The sequence below is a fragment of the Lithobates pipiens genome, unplaced genomic scaffold (genome assembly GCF_037356315.1).
Source record: "Lithobates pipiens isolate NorthernLeopardFrog02 unplaced genomic scaffold, aLitPip1_a1.2 Scaffold_25, whole genome shotgun sequence".
Classification (NCBI taxonomy): Eukaryota; Metazoa; Chordata; class Amphibia; order Anura; family Ranidae; genus Lithobates; species Lithobates pipiens.
The window spans coordinates 187,089,432-187,110,689 of record NW_027507787.1 but is presented as its reverse complement, the minus strand read 5'-3'; the positions used below and the strand labels follow the sequence as shown (position 1 = coordinate 187,110,689).

Below are 21,258 nucleotides of genomic sequence, written 5' to 3'. Positions count from 1 at the left end.
ATAGAGGATCGGGGCTGCTTTGTGCAAAACCCTTGCACAGAGCAGGCAAGTATAACAGGTTTGTTATTTAAAAAAAAAAAAAAAAAAAAAAAAAAAAAAAAAAAAAAATCGAACCTTTACAATCACTTGTCACAGTCACAACAATTGTAAAACATTATTTAAGCATTTCTCTAGAATTTCCAAACCCATTTACTCCTGGAGTAAAAATCAAACAACATTATTTATGGTATTAAGGTTTGAACATGCACTCCACACAGATTTAGCCATCATGATATAGAGCGCCTTTATATTATATATATATATATATATATATATATATATATATATATATATATATATATATATATATATATATATATATATATATATATAAAAATAAATAAAACCAAGCTTCAGAAACAAAAATATTGCTTTTTGACAAACAGAAGTGCAACTTAAAAAAAAAAAAAAAAAAAAAACTATATAAAAAATTTCAGCAGCTTAGTAGATGCCCCCTTCTTATTATGTGATAGTGCAGTGTTAATTTTGATGTCCGATTTCAATTTAGTTTTAGTCATAATCTTTTGACTAAAATGCTATTTTATTTTAGTCCTATTTTAGTCATTTTAATTGTTTTAGTTATATTTTAGCCTACCAAAATAGTGTTCATTTCATCTACGAAAATATTTTTGTCGATGAAATGAACACTGGTCTGCAACTGCTCAAAATAAATAAAATAAAATAAAACTCCCCCGCAAATTCTTGAAGAACCCTGGGTGAGAATGGCTGGCTGGTTTATAATGATCAATACTACATTTACCTATGCATGTAGACAAAATAAAAGAAATGTTTGTGGAAAACATCCAAACCTTGCTAAGTGGGTTGGCTTCCTGCAAACAATTCCATCACATTTAACTGACAACTGCTGCCATAAAAGTTCAGTTATAAAAAGAGTTTTTTCCCGGTTACCTTGGCAACCTTTGTTCTTGGTCTGCAATATTACAGTCTATGATTATTGTGAAAGGTAGGGGGACCTACAGTGATCCCAGTTCTGGATTCAGAGAATCGGACAAAGGCATCCCCTGCCATGACAACCGTCTCTGTATGATGGAGAAACACCCCGATCCCAGGAAGGTGAACGGAACGGTAAAATATCTTCCCGGGTAACCGAGAATACAGAAGATTGTGTATCTATCAGCGGTGCACAATTACATTTCTTCATTAAACTTTGGTCATCAATGCTGCTTCCTTTTTAAAGTGATATTAAGCCCTGGTTCTCATTGATGCGATTTGGCATGCCATCAAATCGCATACCAAATCGGCGGCCAATGCTGCAATCAAACCATCCAAATAGGTGCGATGCCGACTTTTCGGTGCCGCACCGATTTCCAAAAAGTAGTTTCTGTACAACTTTTGGCGATTTCAGGTGAGATTTCAATAGGCATCTGTGCAGGAAACCCCAATTGTCGGACTGACATGCGGGAATGAAATCCTGCAAGTTCAGCTAAACTCATGATTTCAATCTCGCATCAATGTGAACCAGGGCTTAATCCTCCTTTTTTGGCAAATAAGATGCCGATGGCGGTACTCAGATTGTGTAAGCTCACACTATGTGCAGTGATTGTTTTTCTGTATCCAGTCCCTGCAAGGGCACATAGAAAATAATGCTGAGTGATGAGCGGTGCAGTGTGGAAATGGAGTGCAGACATGCGCATCTTTCCGCAATGCGTTGAAGAGCACTGCAGGTCATGAGATGCGCCACATGCAGAGACATAAATGGAGCGTAACTTTCAACTTTCAACTCTCAACTTTCACACTCTCAATGATAAATAAAATTGGAAACAGTTTAATGCACTGAAACTGCACAGCCCCCTCACCTATCAGCAAAACCGACATCTGTCTGCATGCTAAAAGTTATCAAGCCCGGATTCACGCTAATGAAGTGCGATTTTACATGCAATTTGTGCTTCTCAGATGTGATTCTCACAGGCTATAGAGCTTAAAACTGGACCGCCCTGCACTAAACTTGTACAGAACCCCACAATTTTTTTCAACCACATCTATAAGAATAGCCTTCAAAAGGAAGCAATGTTTTTTCACTTGACATGCGAATCTCTGTGTTGAGAATCGCATCAAAGCCACAAAGTGTGAACTGGGACTAATGCTGGCCATACACTATACCAGGGGTCTCCAAACTTTTCAAACAAAGGGCCACTTTATTGTCCTTCAGACTTTAGGAGGGCCAGAATTTGTGGCCAGCAGGGGCAGAAAATGTCACGAGCCAGCATTAGTGAGAATAAACGTGGCCTCAAGGTTGGTGGTCAATAGGAGGAGGAGTATTCCCCCTATTAGTAGGAGGAATATTATCCCATCATTGGTATCAGTGGAAGATATAGTGCCCCATTGTTGGTGTCAGTGGAAGGAATGGTGCCTCATATCAGTGGGAGGAATTGTGCCCCAAGGGCCAGCTCAAGGCTAACAAATGGCCACATCTGGCCCTCAGGCCGCAGTTTGGAGAGCCCTGCACTATACGAAAAATCGGGCAAACCCAATTTACAAAAACAAATGTTTGGTCACGAGCGCAAATGATGGTGCCATCATGCAAAGACCGATAATTAGTTCAGTGGATGTAAATAAATACATTTTAGACAAAAATCTGCAGAAAATCTAATAGTGTGTATGGGGCTTAAGGCGAATTTACACCTATGCAGTTTTAGTGCTTTTTGCAGATTTGCACTACAGTCCATTTACCATGGCTTCCTATGGAACACGTCCCGTAGTGCAAATCTGCAGAATGCAAATAGCACTAAAACTGCATAGGTGAGAATCCAGCCTAAAGGGCCCTAAAGCTTCTGCATTTCTGTCTTCTTATTTCACCAGATCTTCCTATTGCTGGCCTTGATTATCGCTGTAAGCAAGAACAAGGAAATTGGCCTTGGCATGTGTCCGTCTGCACTGAATAAAATATATGTATATATTTTTGTGCAGCACAGCACCTTATGATGTGTTGTAAACCATTACAAAGAACTGCATATATGATTTTAAAAAATTGTTGTTGGGCAGATTAACCACTTCAGGAACACCCAGCATACTTTTACTGCGGCAGGGCGGTTCGTTAGCATGAAATCGCATACAGGTATGTTGCGGCTTTTCCAGGACTAGGGTAGGCGTGCCGCCGGCAACCCGCTCCCGCTGTGATTGGACACAGTGGGAGCCAATAAGTGAGTCCGGCGGACCCGTTGTTCGCCAGAACTAAGCGATCTCGAGAGAGAGAGGCAGAATGGCAGTCTGCCTATGTAAACAATGGCAGATCGCCAGTCTGTCAGAGGGGAAGATGGAGCTCTTGTGTTTCTGCTAAGCAGGAACACCGATCTTGGTCTTCCCCCAGTCAAAGCACCCCCCCACTCAGCAAGCATTCCCTAGAAGCACATTTACCCCTTTGATCACCCCTGAGGTTAACCCCTTCCCTGACAGTGTCATTAGTACAGTGACAGTGCATTTTTTATCTCTGAACATTGTATTGGTGTCGCTGGTCCTCCAAAAAGCGGCATTTGTCCAATGTCGCAGTCCTGCTAAAAATCACTGATCGCCGCTATTATAGTAAAAATAAAAATGCCATAAATCTATCCCATAGTTTCTAGAGACGATGACTTTTGCACAAACCAAGCAATATACACTTATTGGGATTTTGTTTTTACCAAAAATATGTAGCAGAATACACATTAGCCTAAATTGTTGAAGTAATTTGATTTTTTACTTTTTATTTTATTTTTATTGGATGTTTTATAGCAGAAAGTCAAAAATATTGAAATATTGTTTTTTCTTTCAAAATTGTCGGTCTTTTTTGTTTATAGAAAAATTAGAGGGGATCAAATACCATCAAAAGAAAGCTCTATTTGTGAGGGGGGGGGGGGGGGGCGTCATTTTTTGGGTAGATCATTGCATGAACGTGCAATTACAAGTTAAAAAATTTTTTGGTCAAATTGTGAAAAAAAAGCTCTAATTAAGAAGGGGGTGAAACCTTCCAGGGCTGAAATGGTAAAAAAAAAAAAAAAAAAAAACACAAAAATCACAATAAAATTGTGGCAAAAAAACAACAAAAAATAAATAAAAAGGCAACGCACTACATGCATTTCTGCAGTTTCTCCATTGAAATCTACAGAACCACAAAAAGCACCATTCTGCATTTAAAAAAGTCCCTGACCCTTTCCAAAAACGCAGATGTGGAAAAAAGCATAAATGTGAACATATCCCATAGGAAACCATGTTAAATGAACTGTAGTGTGTTTCTGCAAAAAGCAAAAAATTTAATAAAAAACACACATAGGTGTGAACCGAGCCTTGCAGGAAATTGCCCCTCATTTTATAGACATTTCCTTTTACTCCCTGATGTGTCCCTGGAATAAACAAAGAGGACAGTCCCCTCAATGGGACACAAAAAGAAAATAACAAAATCAGTGATTTTGGTCACTCGCTAAAACTGACCATGCACAGCTCAAATTGTGAACTGCTGATGAAACTTGAGCGATGGGTGGCCCCGCAAGCATGTCAGTTAATACAATATCAACTGAGCCGTGTTGGCAGTTACTGGCCAAACTATGGGAGGGGAATTTACTAAAACTGGAGAGTGCAAAACTGGGTGCAGCTCTGCATAGAAACCAATCGGCTTCCAGGTTTTATGGTCAAAGCCTGATAGAAGAACCTGAAGTTAAAAGCCGATTGGCTACCACGCACATTAGTCACTGTTCAGGTACTGCGTGGTTTAGGGGGTACCTGCTCCAGCTCGGATCACCTAGGCGATCTGAATGGAAGTTGTTCTCCCCCCAGCCGCAGTTTTCCAGGACAAGTCACAGGTTCCAGAAGACCGCAGGACCCTTCACAAAACGCAGCACGGCTCACGTATGTGCAGTGGGCTGCCGGCTGCAAAGCTACAAGCTTTCACAGCCGGGTGCCCCCAGTTAAGATGCCGATGCCAAGGACCGAAGAAGGTCCCCAGTGCCCCCAAGCTCCAGGTACAGCTGTCCACCCACCACCTGTGTGAATGAGGTCCATGTTCTTTCTGCATTTTTACAAAAATGTTTCCCTTGAAATCCTATGGGACTTTGTCCCACCACTGCGCTGTGAGTGTGCGGTGCGTTTTAAAAAGTCCTGCATGCTGCATCTTTGGTGTGGTTTAAAAAACCTCACCAAAAAAAAAATGCAGCTTCCCATTAAAATGAATGGAACTTGAGGTAAAAATCGCATTTGAGTCCCATGTCCATTTTTCACAGGTGCAGGCAACCCAGAAACGCACAGAAAACACAACAAAATTGTGGTCAAACCGCATATGCGTTTTTACTGTGATTTTTCTACAGGGCCCTTACAGTCATCACCAGAACAGAGGCAGCGGGAACCTTCCTATACGTTCAGCTGGCAAGTGTTGGAACTAAACCCTCCTATACTCTACAGACAAGAAAGCTTCCACCTTAGCCTCAGTTTGATGTGCAGTTGCCATGGTGCTATACATCTGATCAGTTATGACACCAGCCTTTTGCTGGATTGACTGTTTGGTTAAACTTGTAAAGCCGCTGTGACAATTATCATTCACAGCCTGCCTTGAATAGAACCGTTTTGGTAAACCAGGTCTACAACAAAATGGCGCCTTTCACACTGCCGCGATCTGAGTCATGAGATTTGATGCGATTTCAGGGAATGCCTGTGTAAACTTGAGGTCTGTGGACCTAAACTTGCATCAGATCTGGACCAAAGTAGTACAGGGACTACTTTGAAGTCACACAGATAGGAATGGTTATCATTGGGAATCATGGGGTATGAGTTGTCATGTGACTCTGATGTCCAAAGTCACACAAGTGTGAAAGGGACCTTACTGCACATGACCACAAGTGTATCAAAGTGGCCTCAGCCTGATCCCCATGCATGGGAGAATCTCCCAACGCGTTTCACCCAGTTTAGGGCTTAATCATAGCAGCCTCTGTGATTAAGCCCCAGATTGAGTGGTGGTGTGCAGTAACAGTGTGCCTGTTTGTTGTAGACATAGGATTGATCTTAAGGAGAATTTACAGGGCTGTCTGGAGCAATATACTGGGGCATTTCAATCACTACTCTTTTACTTTGGAAAACAGTTACAGTTAGTTCTGCCTTACGGGCCGGTTCACATCGCCGCAACTCAAGATCCGACTTATGAAGTCCCCAAGTCACATGACATGTGAAATACCATGTTAGTCACTGAGAGATGTCTTAGTCAGCACTACTGAAGTTGCTGTGACTTTAGAAAAGGTTTCTGTATTACATCAGGAGACGTCTAACCGACCTGTGCCCATAGACTTTAATGGAAGTCCTCTCCAAGTTGGATCCTCATCTATATTGATGCGATTTGGACCCAACATTACAGGAAGATTGCCCAGGCATTCCCTGAAGTTGCTTCAAGTCGCACTGAAGTCACCTGGCGAAGTCGCACTGCAGGTGATGGGAGTGTGAACCAAGTGTAAAGGATTTCACTTCCCATCTTATCTCTGGGCCAGGTAGTGAGGGGAAACCTTCCTAATAGACACAAAGACAACAAAAACCATTCCACATTCATTGGATTCCTCGTTGTGGGCAGCAGCACCCTCACACACCAGCTTTATCTCATGACATTGGTCTAATTCAATAATACACGCAGCCATAGTCATATGGAAAGAGGTAACTAGTAAGAATTCAGTACGATTACTGAAGGTGAATTCTGATTGGTTCCTAAGAGCACCGCTAGTCTGAGTCTCTGCTGAAGCCAGGGGGGGGGGGGGGGGGACTGACAACCAATCAGATTTCAGTTTGATTAGCAAAGGCGAATTCTGATTGGTTCCTATGGGCACTGCCTTTTCTGAGTCTCTGTTGAAGCCAGAGGGAAACTGGCAACCAATCAGATGCCAGTTTGATTAGCAAAGGCAAATTCTTATTGGTTCCTATGGGCACTGCTATTCTTAGTCTCTGCTGAAGTCAAGGGTTGGAACTGGCAACCAATCAGATTTCAGTTTGATTAGCAAAGGCAAATTTTAATTGGTTTCTATGGGCATTGCCTTTTCTGAGTCTCTGCTGAAGCCAGGGGGGGGACTGACATCAAATCAGATTTCAGTTTGATTAGCAAAGGAGAATTCTGATTGGTTCCTATGGGCACTGCTATTCTGAGTCTCTGTTGAAGCCAGGGGGGAATTGGCAACCAATCAGATTTCAGTTTGATTAGTGAAAGTGAATTATGATTGGTTGCTATGGGCACTGGTGAAGCGTGGATGGGGACTGTGGTATGGTGCAGAGTGCAGTGATCCCTCGCTGTGATCACACATGTACAGGTGGAGATTATCCTCGCACACACTCCGGATGGGATTAGTAGAGTAGGGGGGAGGGGGGCTCCTCAATGGTTTCCTCCTCGCTAGGAATGAGCCATGATCAGTCAGCGGTGCCCCGCATCCCCCTCCTCAGAATCATGGCGTCCCAGCAACGGAGGACCGTCCTCCTCCACCAGAGCGGGGAGACACCGAATCCCTCCATTCCAGCCGCCTGCCGACCCTTGTCCAGCCCGATTACCCCCGCCACCCCAAACCATCATCCCCATCGCAGCACTCACCATCCTCTCCGCGACTCTCCAGGTTACCAGGGGCAACTACGTCACCCAAGCCGCTACTAACGCGTGACGTAAGGGCGTACTGCCCGGCGTGCTCTAACACCGCCCACCCCCCAATGTTCCACTTGCCCCAGTTGACATGAAAGTTACACTGCGCATGCCTCATTATTCGCTTGCTTTCTAGCTGGCATTGGAGTTGTGGGCAGAGCCCTGAGTTCTCATGTGATTGGCTAATGTTAGTTATGCTGGCTGCTGATTGGTTGGTTTTTCTGTAGTCGCTAGCGTGGACGGAAGGAGCGCTGGGTGAATGAGTTGTAGTGCCTGGTGGTTGTTGGATGTTGGCGGCGGTGCAGGTACAGTACCGTATACACTTCTAATATCTCCAATATACACACACACAGGATCGGCCTGTATATGGCCGGCACAGCCGACCTGTGAGGTTTGACGGGATCACACTGAGAAGAGTGTGTCTTTATACTGATCATCATTAAAGGGATATTCAACCCATTGCTTAGAGTGCAGCTTACCAATTCTTAGATGTGATCTCTGCATTAGTTTTCTTTTTTAGGCTTTCTTTCTAACATGATCTGGCCAGTAAGTCTGTTTTTCAAAAGCACAAGCTCTCCAGCAAATGTAGCAGTTAAAGGCATGGGACAAACCATTCAACACTGACAGGGTGCTTACAATGGATTCATTTTATTAATCTATGTCAGGGATATGCAATTAGTGGACCTCCAGCAGCTGCAGAACTACAAGTCCCATGATGCATAGCAAGACTCTGACAGCCACAAGCATGATACCCAGAGGCATGATGGGACTTGTAGTTTTGCAGCAGCTGGAGGTCTGCTAATTGCATATTCCTGATCTATGTAAAAGCTTTATCCCAAAAGATTGCTGGAACTGATTATAAAGTGTGATCGTGAGTTTGGCTTCCAACTTGCTAGTGAATCTGAATCTGCTAGTGCATCTAACACTCAACTCCCCCCAGACTGACAAGGCTGCTGTCTGATGTGCCTCCTGTGTGCCTTCATCCAGAGTGGAGGCACTGTAATACATGAGGTGAAAACGGAGGATGGGGGGGAGAAAACAAAAAAAAAAAAAAAAAACGAATGCAGCCATCACATCTAATGATTGGTAAATGTCAGTTTATTCAATTCTTGGGTTTGGATTCATACAGTTCTTTGGAGATTTCAAGACTGGATAAAAAAGCCTTGTTCCCTATCATGGCGGTTCACAGCTCTGCACTGAAAAAAGTACAGCATGCAAAATTTCTTTCAGCGTTGTGCAAATCCACCGCAACACAACGATCTGCAGCCGCTACAACTCAACGAAATGTCACTTTGTGACATTCCAATAAAGTTGGAAAAAACACAGCTGAGGACCAATCCATACACAGTACTGTGACAGGCGGATTACTGTGCGTTCCTATGTGAATACAGCCTGATGCCCCATACACACGATCCGAATATCGTACAACCGTTTTCGGTTAATAATCGCAAGTAGAATAGCTAAATAAAGTCACGAAAATTCTCGTACAATAGAAAAAAAAAAAATCGAAAGTGATGTCATGTGTTGTAATGTACTTGTATTGTATTTTTGGACGACAACTATACTGACTAAACAAAAATAGTACGATCTGGAATCGTACGAGGAAAATTTCCGGGCATGTCTGATTGAATAATATCGGATGAACGGTCGTGATTGGCTGTCAAAAGTAGTGTACACATGATCTGAAAATCGTACGATCCTTCCTTAGATGACCGTTTTTCGTACGATATTCGGATCGTGTGTACAGGCCATAAGACTCCATTCACACCTGGGCATTCTAAATCACAAACGCGTTTGAGCCGCCATTATTTTTCGATGGCATCCCAAATATGGTGCGATTTTGCTGCAGTTGTTGCACAACAAATCGCACAAACAAAATCGCGGGATTGCGTGTCCCCCTAAAGAAGAACTTCTATTGGGCAACATGCGTCCTGCGATTTTCTTTTGCAGCGATTTGTCGTGCAACAATCTCATCAAAATCGCACCGTGTTTAGGGTGCCTTTGATAAATAATGGCATCCCAAACACATCCTGCGTTTTTCTGCGATTCCACCCATGATTCAGGACGCCCAGGTGCGAATGGAGCCTCAGTGAATTGTTATTAGAGAGCTGCCAGGTACCCTGTTTCCCCGAAAATAAGACTTAGCGTGATTGTCGGCTGCAATATAAGCCCTATCCCATTTTCAGGGAAACTGTATAAGAAAAGGAGGATTTAGGGCTTGTTTACGCTTGCCGTCCCTCTGAAGAGCAATCCACAATGGACCAGGTGATATGTCTCCTCGCTGCCTACTCTAAGGTCACATTCACACCTGAGCGATTATCAGCTTGAAGCTCAAAAATGCTGGAGGAGAAAAAACAAATCTATTCTCTATGGAGATGGTTCACATCTCCAATCCAAACCACCTGAAGTTCAAACAAGTTTTGGAGCTTCTTTTGTCACTCGAATCGGGCAGATTTGGGCGTTTTTGACACGTTTATATTTTCTCATAAAAATGAATGGAAATGCACCATTTGCACGTTTTTGGGCGATTTTCTGCTCAAATGGAAAAAAGTAAAAAATAAATTGTAATAATATATGAATAAATAAATATAAAATAAATACACAAATAACTAAAAATCATCATAAATAAGTAAAATAAATTAAAGAGGAAGTAAACCCTGATGAGTTTACTTCCTCTTTCATTCCCTGCAAAGGCAAAGCATAATGGACTACTATGCATCGCATAGTAGTCCATTATGTGTCACTTACCTGACACAGGAGCCAGTGAAGTCACCGCTGTCCCCTGTAGTCCGGAGCATCCATCTTCTCAGTGGGGTCTCACAGCTCCTCCGCTGTCATTCGGCAAAGCCGCGATGACGTCACTCCTGCGCATGCGCACGGGAGCCGACACGCGCGTCAGCTCCTTTGTTGAAAATGTCTCGCTCAGTGCGCCTGCGCATCGCTGTCTACGGCGCATGCGCCGTAGACAGCGGTGCCTGTATTCGGGCAAATATCTCCTAAACCGTACAGGTTTAGGAGATATTTCTTGGACCTACAGGTAAGCCTTAATCTGGCTTACCTGTAGGTCAAAGTGTGTTGTAAGGGTTTACAACCACTTTAATATGTAATAATACATTCATAGATAATAATTAACCTCTAACCTTAAAAAAAATCTTACATTTATTATTATTATTAATATAACAGCTAAACTCAAACAAAAAATATATTATTAATAATAATAATTTGTTTGTATTAGGGTGTTTAGTTATTTATTATATTAAAAAATCTGCAATACCTAGCAACAAATGATGCAACAGATACGGTAATAGTTTTCTCTATTGGCTAATAAAAATCTGCCAAAGCCCAAAAAATCTGCATACAAACGTGCCAAAAACGCATGAAAACCCCCCCCAGAAACGCTCTCAAAGATGCTACGCTCAGGTGTGAATGCAGCCTTATCCTGAAAAGCTGGCACCAGCACACTGCAATTATGTGCATTACACTCGGTTACAGCCTAGCTCCATTCAGTTGAATGGGTTGTGTTTGGTGGCACTACTGCCCGCAGAGCATGAGATGGGGTATCATTTTTGACACCGCATTTGTACAGCAATTATTGAATGTGCATTTGCAGTGTTTTCATTTAGTGCAGCACTAATCCAGCAATAATCAATAGTTATCATAATATACATACGCCCAAATAGATATGTGCAGAAACAAGTGACAGAGTCAAGGGGATCAATTACATTTTCATCCACCCATCATCAGACAGCTCTTCATAAATAGACACAGTGATCTACCATCTTATAGTCAATAAAATATGCATACCAGAGTTAATAGACTTCTATCAGGGAAAGTCAAAATCTGCTTGTGTATCCATTTAGTCCCCGTCTGGGATAATGTGCGCCTCCTCTGGGAACACCCTCATGGACACCTCATCTTTCAATTTGTAAAGCAAGGAGAAAGCATAAAGAGCCACATAGTGTAAAACTGTAATAAAAAGTTTATTAAAATTGCACTAATTACTCAGTGTTAAGATGTTTAAGTGCTTAACAAAAGCTGTTCCTGGAACTCAGAGGAGTCGTTTCCTGGAATTGAGGTGAGTGATGACATCACGCGCATTAGCTCCGCCCCATGCGTGACATCACATCTGACGTTTTCTTTCCCACTGAGTTTTATAAATTGAAAGACGAGGCTTCTATGAGGGTGTGGTTCAAGTAAGGTTGACCTCAACCTTGTGGTGCAGGTCCAGTCCCCAGCCTGGATAAGTGTCAATGGTTCAAGAACGGTTGACCGCACTCCCAGGTATTAAGCAGTGATGATTACTTTATTGAAGATAACAAATCCATCAAGATACATCATACGACATCATGAGACCTCTATGCAGGCATGGCAAGATTAACGCTTTTCACAAATCAAGGTTCACTTGGTGAAACATGTTAATCTTGCCATGCTTGCATAGTGGTCTCCTTCAACAAAGTAATCATCACTGCTTCATACCTGGGAGTGCGGTCAACCATTCTTGAACCATTGACACTTATCCAGGCTGGGGACTGGACCTGCACCACAGGGTTGAGGGGAGCGATCATTCCCACAGGGAGCGACACAGCTCTGTCTTTGTATCAGTTCTCTTATTCCATTAGGGTATAATCGGACCCAGAGGAGGTGCATGTTATCCCAGACGGGGGTCATACAGATACACAAGCGGCAGCAGCTTTCTGGCAGGTGGGCTGGACAGTGTACCTCTGCCTTCCGCCTGCAGGGAAAACACCAAGATATCATGCAATGGGGCTAAATGGCCTGTGTTTATGAAGCCTTATTGCAGGGCATGACAAACCTCAGGCTCCAGGACCAAATATTTTTGTCGCCATGGTGACTTGGCGTGTGGGGTTTGTCGAGCCCTGCAATAATGCTTCATACACACTGGCCATTTAGCCCCATTGCATGATATCCCTAATGCTCCACACACCCTGCAACTCCCCCCCCCCCCCCCATCCATGTGTCCTAGGCTCAACTTGCCCAGTTGAGGGGTAGAGGGGAGGGAGGACGCACGTTCGCTCTTCTCCCCTTGCTGTTGACCCCGGAGTGACGTGTGACGTCACTTCCGGGTTCCCATTGACAGCTTCTCCAGCCATCAAGGCCGGGATAGAATGTAATGCAGTGCAATGTACATTACATTACATTACATACAGGGGAGACATGCAGGGTCTTTTTCTCGGTGCATCCTTAGCTTTTATATTTTACCCAAAAAATTGGGTAATTTCTTGTGTTTTTGTGCACCCTTAAAATTAACTTTCAATATGTGTGTTTTTAATTTTTTTTATCTTTTATTTTTTAATCAACAAAACGAACACAAATACAAAACAAAATACATGTTTAGCAGAATATTAACGCATCATTGAAACCCTCGCCGGATCACATTTTCAGTCTCCTAACTTGCAATGTGTTTTTTTTTTTTTTACTGTGGTGTTTCGCTAGTAACAAAGATAAAAATGTGGTACTTTGGACAATGTTTTCCTTGATATAAAACTGGCAGGTATGTACTATGATCTCTTCTTTTCTCTCTTTTTTTTTTTTTTTTTTTTTAATCTGCTGCTTTTATGAGACGTATTAATGCAACGTCACCTTCTCGCTGTATTTCTACTAAACCTTACCCTATCATGTAATACCGGTCTGTCCAGTTTGAAGCATTACAGAGATTATTAGAAAGTATCACAAGATGAACTTAAGTCAAAACCTTTATTTTTTTATTTTTTTTTGGATCAGAACCAAGGAATTGTCAATGGATGGCCCCGTACTCATTGCATGCAGCAAGAATAGGAGGGCATGTTACATTCATCAGGAAATTCCACCTGCTACCATACCCTATACAAGCCAATGAGGCCACAATTGTTTCAATTAGCGGAAAAGATTGATTTTGGTGTGAAGTCCCACTTCAAACAGGGGCCATATCACCTTCCGATTGCCTGCTGACAAAGAGGTCCACCGCGGTTTTAAGAGTCCGCCGTAGCATTGTCCAAGTGAAAAAGACCTCAGGGCTCATTCACACAGACGCCCAGGTTAAACCGCATTTTTACCGCCTCCTGACTCCCCACCTAAACACAGAAATGCAGCTGCTAAGGGCTGTACCCATGCCACGATGCTTTGCTTCTCAGTAAAAAATGTAACTACATGTTACAGTCAGTGCTGCCACCAAACATGACCCATTTAAGTGAATATGGAGCCTTGCCAACGACCGCCCTGAAACAATGCCGATGGTAGTGGCACACTGGGTCAGCATTTTGAGGGTTAACTTTAGGGATTTTTGCAGGAAAGATCAGCATCTGTATCCAGGGAAGCTGTAGGCTTTACAATTCCCTTTAAAGTTTACCAGTATTGTGCATTATATTTAAAATGATTATATCCATGCAAAAAGTCTCAGCCTTTAGTGCTACTATCCCCCCCCCCCCCTCCACCCTTCACATTGCATCATGTCTGTCTCCCACTTAAAATACCCTGTATATCCTACGTGTGTGTGAATGTATGTATGTATGTATATACAGTATCTCACAAAAGTGAGTACACCCCTCACATTTTTGTAAATACTTTATTATTTGTTCAAACTACAGCAACCTGAAAGTTGGCACTTTGAGGCAACTTGGAGGCAGCTTTAGAGCCCGTTCACACAGGGGCACCTCGGGATCCGACTTCAGGTCGCCCCAAGTCGCGCTGTTGAGAAAATAATGTTAGTTAATGGAGCCGTCTTAATGTACACTACAGCAGTCGCTCCGACTTCAAAAAAGGTTCCTGTACGACTTCAATCCGAGTTGCCTCCAAGTCAGATCTCCATCTATATTGAAGCGACAATGTCGCCTTTCTCACAGATTAATCAGCTCTCGAGGGGGAACTCCACGCCAAATTTTAAATAAAAAAACTGGCATGGGTTCCCCCTACAGTAGCATACCAGGCCCTTAGGCCTGGTATGGATTTTAAGGGGAACCCTCCTACGCCGAAAAAACGATGTGGGGGTCCGCCCAGAATCCATACCAGACCCTTATCCGAGCATGCAGCCCAGCCGGTCAGGACAGGGGGTGGGGACGAGCGAATGCTCCCCCCCCCTGAACCGTACCAGGCCGCATGCCCTCAACATGGGGGCGGGTGCTTTAGGGAAGGGGGGCGCCCTGCGGCCCCCCCACCCCAAAGCATCTTGCCCTCATGTTGATGAGGACAAGGGCCTCTTCCCAACAACCCTGGCTGTTGGCTGTCGGAGTCTGCGGACGGGGGGCTTATCGGAATCCGGGAGCCCCCTTTAATAAGGGGGCCCCCAGATCCCGGCCCCCCCCACCCTATGTGAATGAGTGTCCAAAAAAAGTGTCCAAAAAAAAGACAACATGGGTTTTTAAAGTAATTTATTAATCAGCTCTGGGGGTCTTCTTCTGACTTCGGGGGTCTTCTTCCGACTTCTCCGCTCTGTTCGGCCTCTTCTCCCGGTGTCCTTCCTCTTCTCCCGCTCTCCGGTTCTTCTTGCAGCTCTTTTACTAGCAGAGGCGCCCAGTCTTCTCCGTCCTTCTTCCCTCTTCTCTCTTCTTTCTTCTTCCGATGTAGACACAACGCTCTCTTCCGATATAATGGCTTGTGCGACGTGCACGGCGACTTATATAGGTATGGGGCGTGGTCACTGGGTGATGTCACGTGGTGACCCCACCCTTATGACTCCACAGTCCCAGCATGCCCTGGGACTTGACATCATAAGGGGTGGGGTCACCGTGTGACATCACCCAGTGACCACGCCCCATACCTATATAAGTCGCTGTGTACGTCGCACAAGCTATTACAGCGGAAGAGAGCATTGTGTCAACATCGGAAGAAGAGGGAAGAAGGATGGAGAAGACCGCGCTCCTCCGCTAGTAAAAGAGCTGGAAGAAGATAGCGGAAGGAGCCAGCAGAAGAACCGGAGAGCAGAAGACTACTCCAGAGAGCGGGAGAAGAGGCTGAACAGAGAGGAGAAGTCAGAAGAAGACCCCCAAAGTCAGAAGAAGACCCCCAAAGCTGATTAATAAATTACTTTAAAAACCTGTAGTTTTTTTTTTGGACACTTTTTTTCCCCCAGGTGAATGGGTAAGGGTACCCCATACTCATTCACATAGGGTGGGGGCCGGGATGTGGGGGCCCCCTTATTAAAGGGGGCTCCCGGATTCTGATAAGCCCCCTGCCCGCAGACCCCGACAACCAATGGCCAGGGTTGTCGGGAAGAGGCCCTTGTCCTCATCAACATGGGGACCAGGTGCTTTGGGGTGGGGGGGCCGCAGGGCGCCCCCCTTCCTCAAAGCACCCAGCCCCCATATTGAGGGCTCCTCCTGGTACGATTCAGGAGGGGGGGCGCTCGCTCGTCCCCACCCCTTTTCATGACCAGCCGTGTTGCATGCTCGGATAAGGGTCTGGTATGGATTTTGGGGGACCCCTACGCTCTTTTTTTGGCATAGGGGGGTTCCCCTTAAAATCCATACCAGACCTAAGGGCCTGGTATGCTCCTGGAGGGGGAACCCATGCCGGTTTTTTATTTAAAATTTGCAGTGGGGTTCCTCCTCTAGAGCTGATTATTCCCTGATTGGCCACGGCCAAAGTCGCCTGGCCTGGGGTGACTTAAAGAGGAAGTAAACCCTGATGAGTTTACTTCCTCTTTCATTCCCTGCAAAGGTAAAGCATAATGGACCACTATGCATCGCATAGTAGTCCATTATGTGTCACTTACCTGACACAGGAGCCAGCAAAGTCACCGCTGTCCCCTGTAGTCCGGTGCATCCATCTTCTCGGTGGGTCTCGCTGCTCCGCCGCTGTCATTCGGCAAAGCCACAATGACGTCACTCCCGCGCATGCGCACGGGAGCCGCCTTGTGCGGCATATCGCCGTTGACGGCGGCACGCCGCTGTCTACGGCGCTTGCGTGTAGGTTTAGGAGATATTTCTTAGACCTACAGGTAAGCCTTAATCTAGGCTTACCTGTAGGTTAAAGTGTGTTGTTACAACCACTTTAAAGTCGTGTTGTAAGTCGTCCCAAGTCACGCTGTTATTCATACTCAAGTTGTGTCCAATTTGCCTCCAAAAGTCGCGCTGAAAGTCGTATTGCCCCTTTGTGACTGAGGCAACTTGGAGGCAATTTTCGAGGCCACTTGGAGGCAACTTCAGGAAATTCCTTGGTAATCTACCTGTAATATCGGATCCAAATCACATAAATTTAGATAAGGATCCGACTTGGAGGCAACGTCCATTGAAACCTATGGGTACAAGTCTGGTAGAAGTTGCCTTGAAGTAGTACAGGAACCTTTTCTGAAGTCGGAGCGACTTCAATAGTGTACATTAAGCCCCCTTTCACACTTATACGACTTGTCCCACGATTTTGGACTGCAAAATCGCATGACAAGTCATTCTTCATGATTTTGAATGACTACCATTCATATTGGCATGACTTTAAGTCGTGCCGACTTCAAAGTAATTCCTGCACTACTTTTTTTCCAAAGTTGGATTCCATATTAACTGATCCCATTTTGGCATGCGACTTGTGCATAAAGGGGAACTCCATGCCAATTTTTTTTATTTAAAAAAAAAAAAAAAAACTGACATGGGTTCCCCCTTCATGAGCATACCGGACCCTTCGGTCTGGTATGGATTTTAAGAGGAACCCCCCAAAATCCATACCAGACCCTTATCTGAGGACCTGCCTGGCTGGGGCACTTTTTTCCCCCCCAGGTGAATGGGTAGGGGTATGATGTACCCCATACTCATTCACATAGGGTGGGGGGCCGGGATCTGGGGGCCCCCTCAGAGGCCCTCCCAGATTCTGATAAGCCCCCCACCTGCAGACCCCGACAACCAATGGCTAGGGTTGTCGGGAAGGGGCTCTTTTCCTCCTCAACATGGGCACAAGGTGCTTTGGGGTGGGGGGCAGGGCCCCCCTGCCTCAAAGCACCCACCCCCCCATGTTGAGTGCATGCAGCCTTGTATGGCTCGGGGGGGGGGGGTTGCTCGCTCATCCCCACCCCCTTTCTTGACTGCCCAGGCTTGTGCTCGGTAAGGGTCGGGTATGGATTTGGGGAGGGGGGACCCGGTATGCCCATGAAGGGGGAACCCATAACGGTTTTTTCTTTAAAAAAAAAAGTTGGCGTGGAATTCCCCCTAATTATTTGGTAATCAAAGTCGCATCCCTGCTCATTGAAGTCATTCAAGTCGTATGACTGTCTTGCCAAAATCGTGGCTGCGAAATCGTGCGACTTTGGAGTAGCACAAGTGTGAAAGGGGCCTAAGACAGGTCTCAATAACTTCAATGGAATGTCTTATGTCCAGCGACTTGGAGTCTGAAGAAGTCTGACATGTTCAAAAGACTCATTATGCCTCATAGATTATACGTTGGGGTGTTTTCTTTCCATAATGGGGTCATTGTCCTGGTGCTCCAGGGCCTTCAAAAGTGCAAGAGGTAGTCAAGAAATTATGCTCGTAGAACTCCTGATGGCGCTCCCTGCATGTTGGGCCTCTGTATGTGGCCACGCTGTATAAAAGTCTCACACATGTGGTATTGCCATACTCGGGAGGAGTAGTAGAATGTATTTTGGGGTGTAATTTGTGGTATGCGTATGCTGTGTGTGAGAAATAACCTGATAATATGACACTTCTGTGAAAAAAGAAAACAAAATCTTTATTTTTGCAAAGAATTGTGGGAAAAAATTACAACTTCAAAAAACTCACCATGCCTTTTTCTAAATACCTTTTAAATGCATACTTTCCAAAAAGGTGTCATTTAGGGGGTATTTGTACTTTTCTGGCATGTTAAGGTCTCAAGAAATGAGGTCGTCAGTTTTCAGTGATTGGCACCATAGCTTGTGGACTCTTTAACTTTCACACAGACCAAATAATATACACCAATTTGGATTATTTTTTACCAAAGATGTGTAGCAGTATAAAATTTGGCCAAAATTTATTATGAAAATTTACTAATTTGCTAAATTTTGTAACCAAAACAAATAACAGAATTATCTTTTTGTTTCATTTATCGATGTTCGTTTTCAACCAAAGTGATGGGAAAATTTTGAAATAATAGAAAAGTTCTTAGTGACATTTTTTTTTAGACAGTCTATGTTATGGATGTATACGTGATGACGTTGCGCAGTGTGTAGTGTGCCAAGGGGCTGCTAAATATAAATTACCACGTGATAATGAGCAAACCTAGCTAAAACCAAGTATTTGATACAGATGATGACAATATAACAGAATTGTGACATATAGCAAACAAATAATTGAAACAAAATGGTCCAGTGTGCACAGCTCGATGTGCAGTGAAAAAAACAAAATCCAAATAAACAATGATGATCCAGTGATAAAGTATGATCAAAGAAAATTTTCCAAAATAAAACAAAATTTGTATTGCTCTATATGTCACGATTCTGTTATATTGTCATCATCTGTATCAAATACTTGGTTTTAGCTAGGTTTGCTCATTATCACGTGGTAATTTATATTTAGCCGCCCTTTGGCATATATTAGCACACTACACACAGCGCAACGCCATCACGTATACATTTACATTTTTTCTGTCTATGATCAGTTTTACAGGGGCTTGCTGCAATGTATTCCAGCCCTTTATTTTGACAGTGCGGGAGTTAGTTACATATACATCCTATGTTAGGGATGCACCGAAATTGTGGCATCTGAAAAAAACTACCGAAAATTGTGTTTTCGGCACATTGCACACTAAACCCCCCCCCCCCGGTGCCACCCAGTGTGGGGGGTGTCATCCTGGCTTTCCTCAGTCCTCCATCCTCCTCTCCACCCTCCCACAGAGCGGCGGTCTCCGTGTGTCACGTAGCTGAATTGCACAGGCCGCAGTAACAATGTTCCGCCTCCTGTGACAAATGCCACACTGATCCAATGGTGGGACATTGAATCAGCGTTACGTGATCACTGGAGGTGGGACATTGTTACTTTGGCCTGTGCATTTCAGCTACGTGACACATGGAGACCGCCGCTCTGATCCGGCCACTGGTGAGGCTGCTTGACGGGCACTGGTGAGGCTGCATGATGGACACTGGTGAGGCGCCATTAATCTTTTGTATCATGTCTGCAGTCTCTGACCATCTCCTGTATTAGATGGTTAGAGACTGTGGACATGATACAAGAGATGCTTAGAGACTGAAGACTGTTTTTCTTGAGCTTTTCTTGCACTAAAGGTGCCAATAATGGCCAACAATAAATTAATACTAATTTAAATTTATGATATTAAAAACCTGTAATTTTCGGTTTTTGACCTAGTGCATCCTTCATTTTCAGTACCAAAATTTCCATTCGGTGGACCCCTAGTCTGTGGTTTTCGTTTTTCATTTTAAATCAGACTGTTAAAAGCAAGTGAAAATTTCAAACAACATTCATTCAGCGAATGTACAACGATTTTTCATATGAATATTCTCGTCTGAAAATTGATCTGTGTGGCCAACATAAGGCTTGGTACACACCTACGCAGTTTGCTTTTGATCTGTTTCTGCAGTGATTTTTGCGCATGTGATTTTTTTGCTGCGATTTGCATTTTTTTTTTATTTTTATTTTTTTTATGCTTGTTTTTTGGCCAATTGTTGCAAAACACATTACATACTTTTCTGCAGCTTTTCCATTGAAGTACATTAATCAAAAGTGCACAGTTTTGCTCTGAAAAAAAGTCCTCGACTCTTTTCAAATATGCAGCAGCTGAAGAAAGCATACATGAACGTTGAACGAACTGTAGTGCGTTTCGGCAAAAAGCACCAAAAAATACATAGGTGTGAACCAAACCTAAGACGTCTAGTGACATAATGGGGTTAAAAAAAATAATAATAATAACTAGCCCTTTATAGTACAAAAAGAGCAAATCTCTGCTGTAAGGGGTTCATTGTTTTACTGTGCAACAGTGAAAGTAATATTTACAGTAGCGATTATTTGCTCTTTTTGTACTATAAAGGGCTAACTTTTTTTTTTTCTTTTTAATCCCATCATGTTACTGGCTGATAGATTATGAAAATAGTAATCGATTAATTTCATAATTGATTAGTTGTTTCGGCCCTAAAAAATTATATATAATGTAAACTTTCACAGTAAAAATTAATCCCTTTTTATAGTAGTGATTATCTGGTGTTTTTGTGTATAAAGCTATTTTTTTAACCCCATCTTTACAGATGTTAAAAAAAAGCATGCTGCTGCTACTAAAGATTTCCTACTGGCCATGCAAGTATTGATTTTTGGATGAGAATATTCGTACAAAATTTATTTGTACGTTTGAATGGACGAATGTCATTCGACAATGTCACTTGCTTTTAACATTCAACTTTAAAGTGGAGCTCGGCCCTATTTTACATCTTTTGCTCAATCACATGCCAGGAATGTATTCAGTTACAAACGGAATTTTTTTTTTCTTTTTGCACCTTTGTTTTTGCCATGTCCTTCTCTGCTTCCTGTATCAGTGCACTGCGGGTATTCTGCGGCTATTACGTTATTTCCTGTGTGCCGCACTGTCTCCTGGGAGCTCGTGTGATTGTTCCCAGGAGTCATTGAGGAGGCCTGCCGTGAGTTCTCGCGGGATTTCAAAATTGTATTGGTTTGGTTGCCATCACAATGGGCGCAAACTTTCGATGCCGCCGCCAGTTGTTATGGCAACCCTGAAGT

At 43.6% G+C, this 21,258-nt stretch overlaps 2 protein-coding genes across 2 annotated transcripts in view; one reads left to right on the top strand and one right to left on the bottom strand.

The window, feature by feature from the left end:
- Positions 1-7,744, bottom strand: part of ARL3 (ARF like GTPase 3) — a 96,466-nt gene extending 88,722 nt beyond the window's left edge. The window contains exon 1 of the mRNA XM_077455300.1: positions 7,580-7,744. Within this exon, the coding sequence (XP_077311426.1) occupies positions 7,580-7,582 (3 nt within the window). The 5' untranslated portion in view covers positions 7,583-7,744. The remainder of the gene's footprint in view (positions 1-7,579) is intronic.
- Positions 7,745-7,783: 39 nt separating this feature from the next.
- The window catches only part of SFXN2 (sideroflexin 2), a 107,697-nt gene continuing 94,222 nt past the window's right edge, over positions 7,784-21,258 (top strand). The window contains exon 1 of the mRNA XM_077455299.1: positions 7,784-7,929. Coding sequence (XP_077311425.1) covers positions 7,912-7,929 — 18 coding nt within the window. The 5' untranslated portion in view covers positions 7,784-7,911. The remainder of the gene's footprint in view (positions 7,930-21,258) is intronic.